The sequence below is a fragment of the Anabrus simplex genome, chromosome 11 (genome assembly GCF_040414725.1).
Source record: "Anabrus simplex isolate iqAnaSimp1 chromosome 11, ASM4041472v1, whole genome shotgun sequence".
Classification (NCBI taxonomy): Eukaryota; Metazoa; Arthropoda; class Insecta; order Orthoptera; family Tettigoniidae; genus Anabrus; species Anabrus simplex.
This window is the reverse complement of record NC_090275.1, coordinates 79,303,539-79,318,360: the sequence shown is the minus strand read 5'-3', so window position 1 is coordinate 79,318,360 and position 14,822 is coordinate 79,303,539. Positions and strand designations below refer to the sequence as shown.

The 14,822-nt window shown below is 37.2% G+C and overlaps 1 protein-coding gene across 1 annotated transcript in view; it reads right to left on the bottom strand.

Moving 5' to 3' along the window:
- Window positions 1-2,011: 2,011 nt before the first annotated feature.
- The window catches only part of bbx (bobby sox), a 98,882-nt gene continuing 86,071 nt past the window's right edge, over window positions 2,012-14,822 (bottom strand). The window contains exons 9-10 of the mRNA XM_067155391.2: window positions 12,485-12,588; window positions 2,012-2,604 (exon numbers count right to left, since the gene is read on the bottom strand). Of these exons, the coding sequence (XP_067011492.2) occupies window positions 12,497-12,588 (92 nt within the window). The 3' untranslated portion in view covers window positions 2,012-2,604; window positions 12,485-12,496. The remainder of the gene's footprint in view (window positions 2,605-12,484; window positions 12,589-14,822) is intronic.

Genomic DNA, 14,822 nt, shown 5'->3' with positions numbered 1-14,822 from the left:
ATATTACCAATTTGAATACTTGACCACTGTAATTCAATAATTTGCATTAATATTATGACTACTGAACATAGTTCTTAACCTTTTTTTGAAGTGCTTCCACAAGAGCTGGCTTCATTTTTAGATTACCCTGAGATTATAAAAATGTAGTACATGCAATAATAAAAATAGTAAAAATGGCATCTTTCATGCATCAAGCATCTGAAAATGTATAAAATTCACATCATTTAATGATTCTTATATCCAATAAAATATGGCTCTTTTAAAAGGCATGTTCTTGTAGTTCAGATGTTTCAGAATCGTGTATATACAACTATAATATTATTTCACTTTATCATACAATAGTTATAGGATGATATTTTTGTAATAATAATGAGCATGTAATAAAAATTTATATATATATATATATGGTTGTCTTGGTTTCGACCTATGTTACAATTTATATACTTCTGTATATAGTCTATTTCTACGTTATGTATATATGTATATACTTGTAATATTATACATACTAACACACTACCCTGTGTTAACTGTTAGAATTAACATCAAGTTGTGTATACATTTCTATAAAACATTTAAACAATTCTCTTCTATATAATTATATATGCATGTATTATTGATATTATATATAAAATGGTTGCTCCCAATTATGTTTTTCTATTTCATTCTTCTCAACGTCTATAAAAACGACAGAAAAACCAACCAATGTCCTTACAGTTTTTGTCCGAGTTCAGGTTGAGACTGAACATGAGGAGAAATAGCACCAAAGTATGCAGTTTATATATATTTCTTTTTTAGATAAGTGTCTTACATTACGGTGGTTTCAAGTAGATTGGAGATGAATATAAGCGAAATATATTACCATTTGGTGTATGGTATAAAATTAGATTTTAATCTGATACTTTTTCTTTCCTCTTCCCAAAATATCTTGCTTCCTTTAAAACATTCACTAGGCCAGCAAAACAACAACATAAAATATCTTATCAGATCACATACTTCATCATCATCATCATCATCATCCTTAAAAACATAATATCCACATTTTAACAATGGTAAGGAAGGTCAATGTGAATATGTATGTCTAGAACAATTATAGCACCCATGTAAACTCCTTAAGCAATACAGCACCAGGATAAAATGCAACAAGGAACTGAAAATAATTATTAGAGATAATTTTGAAATTAGGGTAAGTAAATTTTAGATAAATTGCACCACCAGCACCAGACATCAGATTTCAAATAAGTGAAAATCATATATAAATGTAAAGATATATGCAGCTTTCATTCTATAAGTATTTATTTCCAAAGAGAATAAATTATTTAGTGAATATGATTATAATAGCAGTGACCATTTATTCTCAGATATTTTAGGGGCATCAATTTCAGAGCACAAGGAATTGAAAAGATTAATAGGCCTACTATTTATTTATGGTCTACATCAAGCAGACCACCTCGCAATATTTCATTCGAAGGAATAAACCTACAATGCATTTTGAAATTGTCCTCTCAATTGCAATTATTTAAAATTTCTTATGAATAAAAAAAAAGTTTTTTCCCACCTTTCAGAAGAAAATCATCTTAAAATATGTTTGTTACGTGTTATGGAATGATGAAAAAATTTCAAAATACACCTTGGTTGTTTTCACCACACCACCTAAGTAAACAGTTGGTCTTAAGTGCACTCTTCTTAAATATGCCGAGTCCTAAAAGGGTTAAATCGTGAATGGGTCATCTCTAGTGAATTTATAAATATTTTAAATGGTGCAATAAAATAACCTCAAGTAAGACACTGCGTCATTTCGGTATTGTTCCCAAAACGTTGTGGACAAATGGTCACTTTAATTATCATATGTATCGGAGAATGTAAATGCAACACTTAATTCTTAAAAGCAATTCTTCTATTATCACTGATCTATAAGAAAGTTACATATAATCATCCCTGATTCAAAGCTGTGCATACTGCATATATTACATTTTTTACATGTCATATTACAGCACTGGGTGGTGTGAAATAAGATTTTACAATATAAATGGATTTCAATGATGAATTATTTTAAGTCACAATATACTAATACAATAAAAAAGAATGGTAACTTACAGTCATTCAAAATTTCAAATCTACAACGATTTCTCAAAATCCAACAAATATTATTAAATAATAAAGGATTAATAACGATCCCAATGAAGGTAAACGATTAAAAGCATAAAAACAGTTTCAATCTCTTCACAGGATGTTATTTTATAGAAATATCATTTGGTTACGTACGAGCTTCTAATCATTTAAGAAATAGGAAAAATAGAAACTGTTAGCCAGGCCATTCAGCAAGGCTTTTCTTAAGAGGTAGCAAGATGAAATTCCAACTACTTGTAACCAATAACAAATCACCATATGGAGAACTTAAAAAGAAATTAGAATGTCACAGCCCACACAGGTTACTTGAAGTAACCTATATTCACACACATACACACATGATTCTTGGAAAAAGTTGCCAACTCCAATCCTTTGTTTGCTAATCAATTGAGAAAACTTCTGGTTTCCAAAGGATTGCTGCTCTCTTAGTTGCCAGAATGTACGAGGTCTTCTAAAACATTCCCCAAGTATCAACATCTGAAATTAATGCGAATTTGAGATGTTAGGATTACTTCATACATCACCAAACATAACAATGAAAAAACAATGATGCCTGAATTTCATGCTCATTAAAGAGCTTGTATCCTGACACACCGTAATGGCATTGCCCTAGTCTAGGCACTCCACTCACTCCGCTTGCTATACACGAAAGCTCGGTGGCCAGTGATGCTCTTATTTTTAGTTCACTGGATTGCCAATAGGAGCGTCCTTTACGATCTGCGAACTGTTGCCAACTGTTAAGGAAATATCCAAATCCACCATGTGTTAGGTTACAACCACTAAATTACTTTTTTTCTTGCCGTGCGGGCAGTATGCGCCGCGGTCATACTTAAGAGCCTCTCAAAGGGAGTGTGGCACCCGAAGGGAGCTACTGTTCTCATGACAGAGCTTGGCCTGGATTTAAAATGACAGGTTACAGCTACTAAATTACATTTTTTTCTTGCCGTGCGGGCAGTATGCGCCGCGGCCATAGTTAAGAGCCTCTTAAGGGGAGTGTGGCTCCCGAAGGGAGCCACTGTTCTCATGACAGAGCTCGGCCTGGATTTAGAACGATAAGTTACAGCTATTTTCCTTCCCGTGTTTCTTGCTGTGTTTTTATTCTGCGCGGGTTGGTAACGGAATCAGAGAGTTACGAATTATGGGAATAACGTCATGTCGGCCAATGGCCGTGCTCGTAGCTGGCCGGCTAATGGTCGATGGCGCATGAGAACTTCCTTGTGTTATAAAAGTAAAAATACTTTTTTGGGCAGGCTCGGTGGGTCCCTGGCATTTGCAATGAAAACATCTCTCTTCCGAAAGGATTTTAAGGTACAATTTATATATATTTCTTCGCAAAGTTGAGTGCCTAGGGTAGGGCGCTACCCACCGTAATGAACACAAAATGGCTGAAAACAGAAAGAAATAATACTGAAAATTAATTCAGGAATAATAATAATAATAATAATAATAATAATAATAATAATAATAATATGATGGTCCCTTCAGATCACGATGACCACCACACCTATATACAGAAGATATTTAAAAATACACTGATCTCGCAGTAAAAGTTCAAAAACCGAGCAGGTGGCTGCATGTGTGGGTCATGTAGCTATCAGCTTGTGTTTGGGAGATAGTGGGGTCTGAACCCCACTGTCGGTAGCCCTGAATATAGTTTTCCTTGGTTTCCCATTTTCACACCATGCAAATGCTGGGGGGGGGTTGTACCTTAATTAAGGCCATGGTTGCTTCCTTCCCACTCCTCGCCCTTTCCTATCCCATTGTCGCCACAAGACCTATCTATGTCAGTGCAACGTAAAGCAAACTGGAAAAAGTAGTAGTAGTAGTAGTAGTAGTAGTAGTAGTAGTAGTAGTAGTAGTACACTATGCATCATGAATTATGCTGAAAGTGTCAGGTTCCAAGTAGTGTTTAACTAAAAAGTGGTTCCCCATTTCACATTGGATGGCAAAATTATATTCTGTGATGTCCGCATCAAAGAGGTGCGTTTTATATTAACCTAAAGAGTTATCAATTTAGTAACATAAACACTGTGTTTTAATTGAAATCCTATTAAAATAGGTAAAATTGAAGCAGCCTAAAAATATTTTAGAACTTATTTGAGAGTCTATTTTACACAGCTAAAATAACATTTCAGAACCTAAATATCCGAGGTCTAGTGATCAATATTGCATGTTTCTATGGTGGTTAGAAGTGCAGTGTGTCTGAATATGAAGAGAAACGTGTTGGAACAAACACAAATATCCAATCCCCGAGCCAGAAGAATTAATTAGACGCGGTTAAAATCTGCAATAAGTCTGGGAATCGAATCCGGGACCTTCTGAACCGAAGGCCTCAACGCTGACCATTCAGCCAAGGATTCGGATGAAATGAAATCATTATGGAGTTTAATTATTTCTATCAGTATTAACATTCAACTCTCGTAGTAGAACAAAGCAAAAATTATTACAGTAGAACCTAGATAATTCGAAATCGGTTAATTCGAAATCTTGCCTAGTTCAAAGCAGCTCTCATTCCCTGAAACATGAGGTATGGTTTTGCAAGTTATTTAAATTGTTTAATTCAAAATATGGATCATTTGTAATTCAAAGAACAATGTCGGTCCCATGCCAATATTCAGGCTTTTAATTCAAAACTGCCTTTACATTAAAAGAAAAAGTCTCTTAAAGAGTAATTTAAATTCAAAATTTCTCCGCATCATGAAAGAACTCGTCTTCTGGAATGTGCAGGGGTAGCTTTCTGCACTTTCACTTCGGTGTGTCTATAGTGTGCTTCATATTTGCTAAGTTTGAGTGAAATCGTGATTCTTTTGTATTCAGCATATTAACGAACGCCACGATATCACATAGCACGCAGTGTGCGGAGAAGCAGAATCCGCGAACACTGGTGATGCTGACAGTTGGCGAAAAACGTAGCTCATATAATAATTTAAAATCAAAGTCCAATTTTTGTGTTCCAACGACTTCGAATTAACGAGGTTTTACTGTATTTAGTTTCATTATTTCTATCAATTCTAACATGAAACTTCTATAATATTAATCTTACTGCCTGATGTTTAAGGTTGGGCCGCCAGGTGCGACACTATCAACATGTCTTCCAGTTTATTCCGGTAGAATACGGAAATGTCCTGTACTGCCCGTAGTGTATTTGGTTGCAGCTCAAACACTATGGGAAATAAACGAGGCAACAGTAAAGCCTGTAGTAATTTATTTCATTGACAATATTGTCAATGCGATGAAATTGAGCTTTTTTTTTTATGCCGAGCCCAAACGGATTTATGATTTTAAAGGAGATAAGTGCCAGCTGGGAAATCGTACAAGGGTGCGAGTCGCTGTACTGTGTTGCATGCACATGGAAGCGAGGACTTCCTTCTCTCGTCATAGGAAAGTTCAATAAGCCACGATATTTTAAGGGCATCAGGTAATTTCCATGCAAATACAAGGCATCTAAAATGCATATAGTACAGTAATCCAACGAATAAAGCACTTGCACAGGGGAGCCAGTATAGATTTCTCGTCTTTAAATCAAGTTTTCTTTTTCTTTTTGATTTCATTGCACGAGGTTGTTTTCAGCGAGTTATTCAAGTGCGTTATTTGAATACTGTAAATGCACCTTGTTGGATACATTTTGGAAATAGATTTTTCCATGGCATTTGAAAGGTTTAAACTGTGAATCAAGGTTAATTGCATGCAGTAACAGGTCTTAGAATATTTTGTGACACCGCAAGGGTTGGCATTTCTGAATTACAAGTTGGCAGTTAATTCAAAATCATGCAATTCAAAGTCCGATTTTGGCGTCCGAACGCCGTCGAATTAACAAGATTTTACTGAATTTAGTTTCATTATTTCTATTAATTTTAACATGCAACTTCTGTAATATTAATCTTACTGCCTGCCTTACTGTAGAGTATTTGGTCGTAGATCAAACACTATGGGAAATAAATCTGGCAAAAGTAAGGCCTTTAATCATCTCTGCTATACGATTTGTTCACAATAAGCTGCCACACCTGCACAATCTGGACATCGCCTATACACTTCCATAAATGCAGAAGGCTGTCTTCCCATTTTCACACCAGGCAAATGGCGTACCAATTAAGGCCACGGCCGCTTACTTCTAACTCCTAGGCCTTTCCTATCCCATCGTCGCCATAAGACCTATCTGTGTCAGTGTGACATAAAGCCACTAGGGAAAAAAAAAAAAAAAAAAAAAGGCTGTCATTCCGAGCAACTGCCGCATGCAAGAACCTTCCTATCACGGCAGTAGAGGTCGGCAGAACTTGAAAACACTTCAATCAATCAATCAATCAATCAATACTGATCTGCATTTAGGGCAGTCGCCCAGGTGGCAGATTCCCTATCTGTTGCTTTCCTAGCCTTTTCCGAAATGATTTCAAAGAAATTGGAAATTTATTGAACATCTCCCTTGGTAAGTTATTCCAATCCCTAACTCCCCTTCCTATAAATGAATATTTGCCCCAGTTCGTCCTCTTGAATTCCAACTTTATCTTCATATTGTGATCTTTCCTACTTTTATAAACGCCTTTCAAACATATTCGTCTACTAATGTCATTTCACGCCATCTCTCCGCTGACAGCTTGGAACATACCACTTAGTCGAGCAGCTCTTCTTCTTTCTCTCAATTCTTCCCAACCCAAACGTTGCAACATTTTTGTAACGCTACTCTTTTGTCGGAAATCATTCAGAACAAATCGAGCTGCTTTTCTTTGGATTTTTTCCAGTTCTTGAATCAGGTAATCCTGGTGAGGGTCCCATACACTGGAACCATACTCTAGTTGGGGTCTTACCAGAGACTTATATGCCCTCTCCTTTACATCCTTACTACAACCCCTAAACACCCTCATAACCATGTGCAGAGATCGGTACCCTTTATTTACAATCCCATTTATGTGATTACCCCAATGAAGATCTTTCCTTATATTAACACCTAGATACTTACAATGATCCCCAAAAGGAACTTTCACCCCATCAACGCATTAATTAAAACAGAGGACTTTTCCTATTTGTGAAACTCACAACCTGACTTTTAACCCCGTTTATCAACATACCATTGCCTGCTGTCCATCTCACAACATTTTCGAGGTCACGTTGCAGTTGCTCACAATCTTGTAACTTATTTATCACTCTATAGAGAATAACATCATCCGCAAAAAGCCTTACCTCCGATTCCACCCCTTTACTCATATCATTTATATATATAAGAAAACATAAAGGTCCGATAACACTGCCCTGAGGAACTCCCCTCTCAACTAGAAATATAGCAACCCATTCAGTCACTCTTTTGTCTAGTCCAATCGCACTCATTTTTGCCAGTAGTCTCCCATGATCCACCCTATCAAATGCTTTAGACAGGTCAATCGCGATACAGTCCATTTGACCTCCAGAATCCAAGATATCTGCTATATCTTGCTGGAATCCTACAAGTTGAGCTTCAGTGGAATAACCCTTCCTAAAACCGAATTGCCTTCTATCGAACCAGTTATTAATTTCACAAACATGTCTAATATAATCAGAAAGAATGCCTTCCCAAAGCTTACATACAATGCATGTCAAACTTACTGGCCTGTAATTTTCAGCTTTATGTCTATCACCCTTTCCTTTATACACAGGGGCTACTATAGCAACTCTCCATTCATCTGGTATAGCTTCTCCGACCAAACAATAATCAAATAAGTACTTCAGATATGGTACTATATCCCAACCCATTGTCGTTAGTATATCCCCATAAATCTGATCAATTCCAGCCGCTTTTCTAGTTTTCAACTGTTGTATCTTATTGTAAATGTCATTGTTATCATACGTAAATTTTATTACTTCCTTTGCCTTAGTCTCCTCCTCTATCCCGACATCATCCTTGTAACCAACAATCTTTACATACTGCTGACTGAATACTTCTGCCTTTTGAAGATCATCACATACACACTCCCCTTGTTCATTAATTATTCCTGGAATGTCCTTCTTGGAACCTGTTTCTGCCTTAAAATACCTATACATACCCTTCCATTTTTCACTAAAATTCGTATGACTGCCAATTATGCTTGCCATCATGTTATCCTTAGCTGCCTTCTTTGCTAGATTCAATTTTCTAGTAAGTTCCTTCAATTTCTCCTTACTTCCACAGCCATTTCTAACTCTATTTCTTTCCAGTCTGCACCTCCTTCTTAGTCTCTTTATTTCTCTATTATAATAAGGTGGGTCTTTAACATTCCTTACCACCCTTAAAGGTACAAACCTGTTTTCGCATTCCTCAACAATTTCTTTAAACCCATCCCAAGAGTCTGTTTACATTTTTACTTACCGTTTTCCACCGATCATAGTTACTTTTTAGAAACTGCCTCATGCCTGCTTTATCAGCCATATGGTACTGCCTAACAGTCCTACTTTTAAGACCTTCCTTTCTATCACATTTATTTTTAACTACCACAAAAACAGCTTCATGATCACTAATACCATCTATTACTTTAGTTTCCCTATAGAGCTCATATGGTTTTATCAGCACGACATCCAGGATATTTTTCCCTCTGGTTGGTTCCGTCACTTTCTGAATCAGCTGTCCTTCCCATAATAACTTATTTGCCATTTGTTGGTCATGCTTTCTGTCGTTCGCATTTCCTTCCCAATTGACATCTGGCAAATTCAGATCTCCCGCTACAATCACATTTCTTTCCATGTCGTTTCCCACATAGCTGACTATCCTATCAAATAATTCCGAATCCGCGTCATTGCTACCCTTTCCCGATCTGTACACTCCAAATATATCAAGTTGCCTATTATCTTTAGAAATGAGCCTTACACCTAGAATTTAATGTGTCTCATCTTTAACTTTTTCGTAGCTTACAAATTCTTCTTTCACCAGAATGAACACTCCCCCTCCCACCATTCCTATCCTATCTCTACGATACACACTCCAGTGCCGTGAGAAAATTTCTGCATCCATTATATCATTTCTCAGCCATGATTCAACTCCTATTACAATATCTGGTAAATATATATCTATTAAATTACTTAATTCTATTCCTTTCTTTACAATACTTCTACAGTTCAACACTAACAATTTTATGTCATCCCTACTTGATTTCCAGTTCCCTGTTCCCTTATCACCGCTCCCTAGGCCATCCTGTTTCCCTGAATGTACCTCCCTATTAACCTTCCAAACAAATTTCCTAACTTATACGTACCACTGCAGTTTAAACGAAGGCCATCTGAGCGCAGATCCCTATCTCCTACCCACCCATTAGGATCTAGAAATTTCACTCCCAGTTTCCCACATACCCACTCCATAGTCTCGTTTAAATCCCCAATCACCCTCCAGTCAGTATCCCCCCTACACAGTATTCCACTAATAACAATCTCCGCTTTCTTAAACTTCACCTGTGCTGCATTTACCAGATCCCACACATCTCCAACTATGTTGGTACTTATATCAGCTTGCCTTACGTTGTTAGTACCAATGTGAAACACTACCACCTTCTCCTTCCCCTCCGCCCTCTCTTCTACTTTCCTCAACATCTGCCTCAACCTAATTCCTGGATAACATTCTACCCTGGTTCCTTTTCCTCCACACACTTTCCCCACGTGTCTAACGATGGAATCCCCCATGACCAGAGCCTCAACCCTCCCCACCTCATCTGATCCCCTCCCCTCCTGGTCAGCCCTATCTTCTCTCACTGCTGCAGAAGCTACTTCCTCCTCCCCCCTTTTCTCCTTCCCATGACCCTGTTCCACCTGTCTTTTCCTGTCCTCTACTCTACATTTCCCTTTCCTACCTTTTCCCTTCCTCCTACTTCCACGCATCTCAGCAACAGTTCCCTGTCCCTCATCTTCCTTCTGTTGTTCTACCTGGAGTGACTCGTACCGATTTCGCACAGACACCTGTCCTGAATTCTGATCCTGAATAGAGCCCTTAGCCTGCAATCTCCTTCCCCTTAGAACATTAGACCACCTGTCTTCTACAACTCTTCCCTTTCCTTCCCCTCCCTCTTGTACACCTACTGTAACCTGTGCATTGTTTGAGGGAGTCCTATCTTCCTTCCTGTCTTCTGTGAGAATTCTAATTATCTCCCTCAATCTTTCCAACTCCTCCCTCATACCCCTCAATGCCTCACCACACCCACAATAAGTACACTCGCACTCCTTAGCCATTCTTTATGGGGGGAAAAAAATTAAATTAAAAAATAAAATAACTTATTTGCAAAAAATAAATGAACTAAGGGATATATTGTCTGGGATAGTACACAACAATAAGGTAATTAATATATGACTACACTACAATACTACTTAGTCGTGCTCTATTTTTTTTAATTCTACAACCCCTAACAGGATAAAAACTGCTGTTAATTACTGAATATCGAAAGTAATACACAAGAACTACACAATTCCAAACTGCAATTAAGCCTATCCTAATTACAACAACAGTATTTTAGTAAGAGTTTCTACGGATACCTCTACTACACCAGTACTACACAAATATTTTACAATAATAAAATAAGCACACTCAATTCTAATAGGATATTACTCGTATACTACTGTACAGTACACTACAGTAATTTTTAAACTACTTTCAGACGTATCCTAATTACGATACCGGTACCGTACCTTAGGTCACTACTAAACACAACAGAAATGAAATTTGCAAGAACTACTGTACTCAAAGATTACCAACGAAGCTAAATGCTTAGACAAATTATTATTAGTATTACGGTCTAATAGATACACACGAAAGATAACACACGAATATAGCAGGCAAGATACGGCACTATCTAAATGTACTGTATCTATACTACAATGTATCTATACTACACTACACTGCGTTTGGTTAAATGCTTAAGTATCGAAAGGATTGCCGTACACGAAGAAAAACACGAATATAACTGGCAAGATACTATCTAATATATTACACCTTATCTTCACTACAATTCTACTGAAATGTGGTTATGTGATTATTACAGCTGGTGGATTACTATTATTTTCCGTACTCCACGGGACGGAGAAAAAAAAAAGTGTCCTTAATTAGGCCTGCTGAAAAAAACGAGGTTGTCTACAATAATTTCTCTAATATTTCTATCAAAACTACTACTACTCCTCCTCCTCCTCCTCCTCCTCCTCCTCCTCCTCCTCCAGGGACTTGAACTGCAATTACTGGGATATATGAACTTTATTATTATTAGCTAACCGCTCATAAATACTGAAAGATCGAGGGAGCGAAATATAAATTACGGATACTAACTACCTACTCAGAAGTACAAATGAATGGAATACAAGGTCAGCTGATTTTTATTTATATTTACTTGACTACACTACACCCTTTGTTCACGACTGTAGCCAACAATGCAATATTTGAATATGAGGAGCGACAATAATCAATAACAATACAACGACTGTTAACTATTACCGTGTAATCTCTTTAACTTCTTTTTAAATGTAAGTTTACAGGCGTATCGTGTTTTTTAATGTAGTAAATTATATCCTTCGCGATAGTTTGAACGGATATCTATACGAAATACCGGAGAAGTTGCTGCAGAAGTTACGGTACTATTCCTTATGATAATCTGCCTTTGTAAGTACAACCAACGAATCTACAGATATTTACAAATATTTTTAAAGTTAATAGTATTACCTAAAGTATCTCCTAAACCTAAATTCGAAACAAGGTACACCTAGCTAGCCTACTTAATCTAGAAAAAGTAATTTACTGAAGACCAACTGAATTACTTGTTACAAAATTTAAATAAATATCACTACTCCCAATTTGTACCAACAAGCACTAAACACCACTATATAAACAGCACTAAATGAATCAGATATACACAAAATTAAGCTATTTCAATAGGTTTTCACTACTTTATCACTACAATAATGCAAGAGCTCTCTCAACAGCCAACCGTTCTCAAGCGCATCCAACAATGCTCGTCTCCTGATTGGTGAACTGCCACCGTGAATGACATGTGAATAACAATAAGCAGCAGCAACAATAAATCTAGATTCACCTAAGCCTTTGTACAACTTGTGATCCCCTAGAGGGAGAGGATTTAGAAACAAATTATGGAAATCTCAAAAAGCAAATTCTGTGAAAAACATTTGGTAACATTGAATGTTGCTAATTTTGCATTTAAGATAAAATTCTGCTACAAATTTTGTACAGGCATATGCAAAGACATAAAAAATGAAATACACATACCAATAAGCAAAACTTTTCCATCATAATCAGGGATAAATGAATTGCATACAAAGTCATATTAAATTACTTCCATTAACTGAATATAATCATGAAAATTTGAACTTACTTTTAACAACAACATTCTAAATATCTGAATTAGAAAATATGGCATACCACATTCCTTACCTTTACTGTACTCTATTTAGTAAGTTTGCTCTTGGCACTGGCCACTTCAGCGAGGGTTGTCAATCCGATGTTATTAAGCACATCAGGCTCAACAACAGCAGTGTCTGAAAACAAGCAGATACATCTTCAGAAATGGAGAAAACAGATCATTAAAAATGACAAAATATATTAAACTTCACAAAACTCTAAAATTTATTTCCCTTCCTTCTATTTTTATTCACTTTTGAGACGTAAGAGTTCTTGAAAAGAAGGACTGAATATTGAAGCCGGAGAGGTTAGTGCATAATGGAAAGGTGGACATGGATAAACAAGATGAGGTAGCCTATAAACACATCTAACTCTAGAGTGTCTCCCACAAGTCCAATTCCTCATTCATGTTATGGGAGACTGGCAATGGCATGAAGTAGGGAATTGCCTGTGGGGGTGATGTACAGTGGGGACTTTGTATGTCCTGTGACCGCTATGGTAGCTGTGAACGCCCTACAGGAATCCTGAAAAGTGACAGCTAACAGCTAACGGGGCTCTGGTGAAGGCACAACAGGCCCAGCAAACTGGTGATGGATTGAAAGTGGCTTTCGAGAAAAGGAATATTAAGCAGGCGGATCTATCAGAAAATGACAATGGACTATAATTTGGAACACTCAACATTACGACACTAACAAAGTGGAGAAAATTGTAAATGTGATGGAGGAAAGGAAATTAGATATACTAGGTTTAGCAGAGACAAGGTGGAGAGGAGAAGGTAATAAAGAACTGAAGAATGGTTTCTGGTTGTACTGGAGTGGAAAGGAAGAAGGAAGGGATGGTAAAGTGGGAGGAGTAATAGTGAGAAAGGAACTGAAAGTGGAGGTTAACGGAATAGGTGACCAAATTTTGAAAATAAAAATATTTGTAAAAGGAAAGAGCTTGGAAGTACTTCCGGTGTATGCCCATTAGATAGGCTGCACTCAGCAAGAGAAGGAAGATTTTGATGATCAGTTGCAGAAATGTCTAAATGGCCAGCACATTATAGTTTGCGAGATTTAAATGCCCATGTAGGTACGGACAGGAGGAGTTAAGAGAATGTGCTGAGACCGGAAGGTTGGGGAAAGCGGAATGAGAAAGGAAAGAATTTGGTGGAGTTTTGCTTGAGGAATGGGCTGATGGTTGGAAACTTATGGTTTAAGAAAAAGAAGAGCCACAAGATAACATGGTATAACAGGGATTACAGGGAACACTGAAATCAGTTGTGGATTATACCATATAATCCCGAATACCACTTGCCACCGAAGACATGCACCCTAAATTTGAGACAGCAAAATATAGAAAAAAATTAAATAACTGGCATACCTATTTAAGTTTCTTCAAATATACCACAAATATAAATTCAAACAGCTTACAATTACTCAAATCATCACAAAAATCATAAATAAAAGCAGTCCAATACTCAGATCATTCACAATTCACCATCGTCATCTGAAGTTTCACCATAGGAACTTTCGTCGCTGGCATCTTTCCACAAATAGTTGTCCTCACTACCGTCCACTGAATTTGAAATTCCACATTTCTTAAAGCTTTTGGACACTAGATCGTTGGGAATACACGCCCATGTGGTCTTGATCCAGCTGCATATTAGTCCCACTTCAGGCCTCTTCACTCGTCCGGTTGGTGTTAATGCATGATCATCATCATATTTAATGTCAAAAACTTCATTTTTGATCCGTATTGAATCCAGATTTACATTAAGGAGTGAGGGTAATTGTTTCCACCTATTCAATACTACAACAGTGTGAAGGCCTTAATACATCACATAACTGAAATACCCTCACTCCTTAATGTGATCACCATCAGACATCCATTCGTTGTACAACTGTTTCATTGCAGTTTTGAAAGGCCGGTTCACGCACACATCCAACAGCTGTAGAATAGAAGCGAGTCCTCCGGGAATTATCGCAAGATCGGTTTTTCCTTTCCTCATCATATCTTTTACGGCGTCAGTTGTATGTCCTCGGTAACTGTCCAACACAAGCATGTTTCATTTTTGTAACAAAGCTCCCGGGCGACGTTGCAAAACGCACTTCACCCAGCCCTCAACTAACACACTGTCCATCCAGCCGGACTCGTGTTCTAACAATAACACCGGATGGCAAGTTTCCTTTCGGAAGTGTTTTCTTTTTCAGAACCACATATGGAGGGAGTTTGGTTCCACCCGCTAATACGCACAACATTACCATTCATCGTTGCTTTTTGTTACCATCTGTTCTGATGGTTATACATTTAGAACCTTTCATATCCACTGTATTTTCCAACGGCATTTCAAAATAGACAGGTGTCTGGTCAGCATTCCCAATTTGCGAGA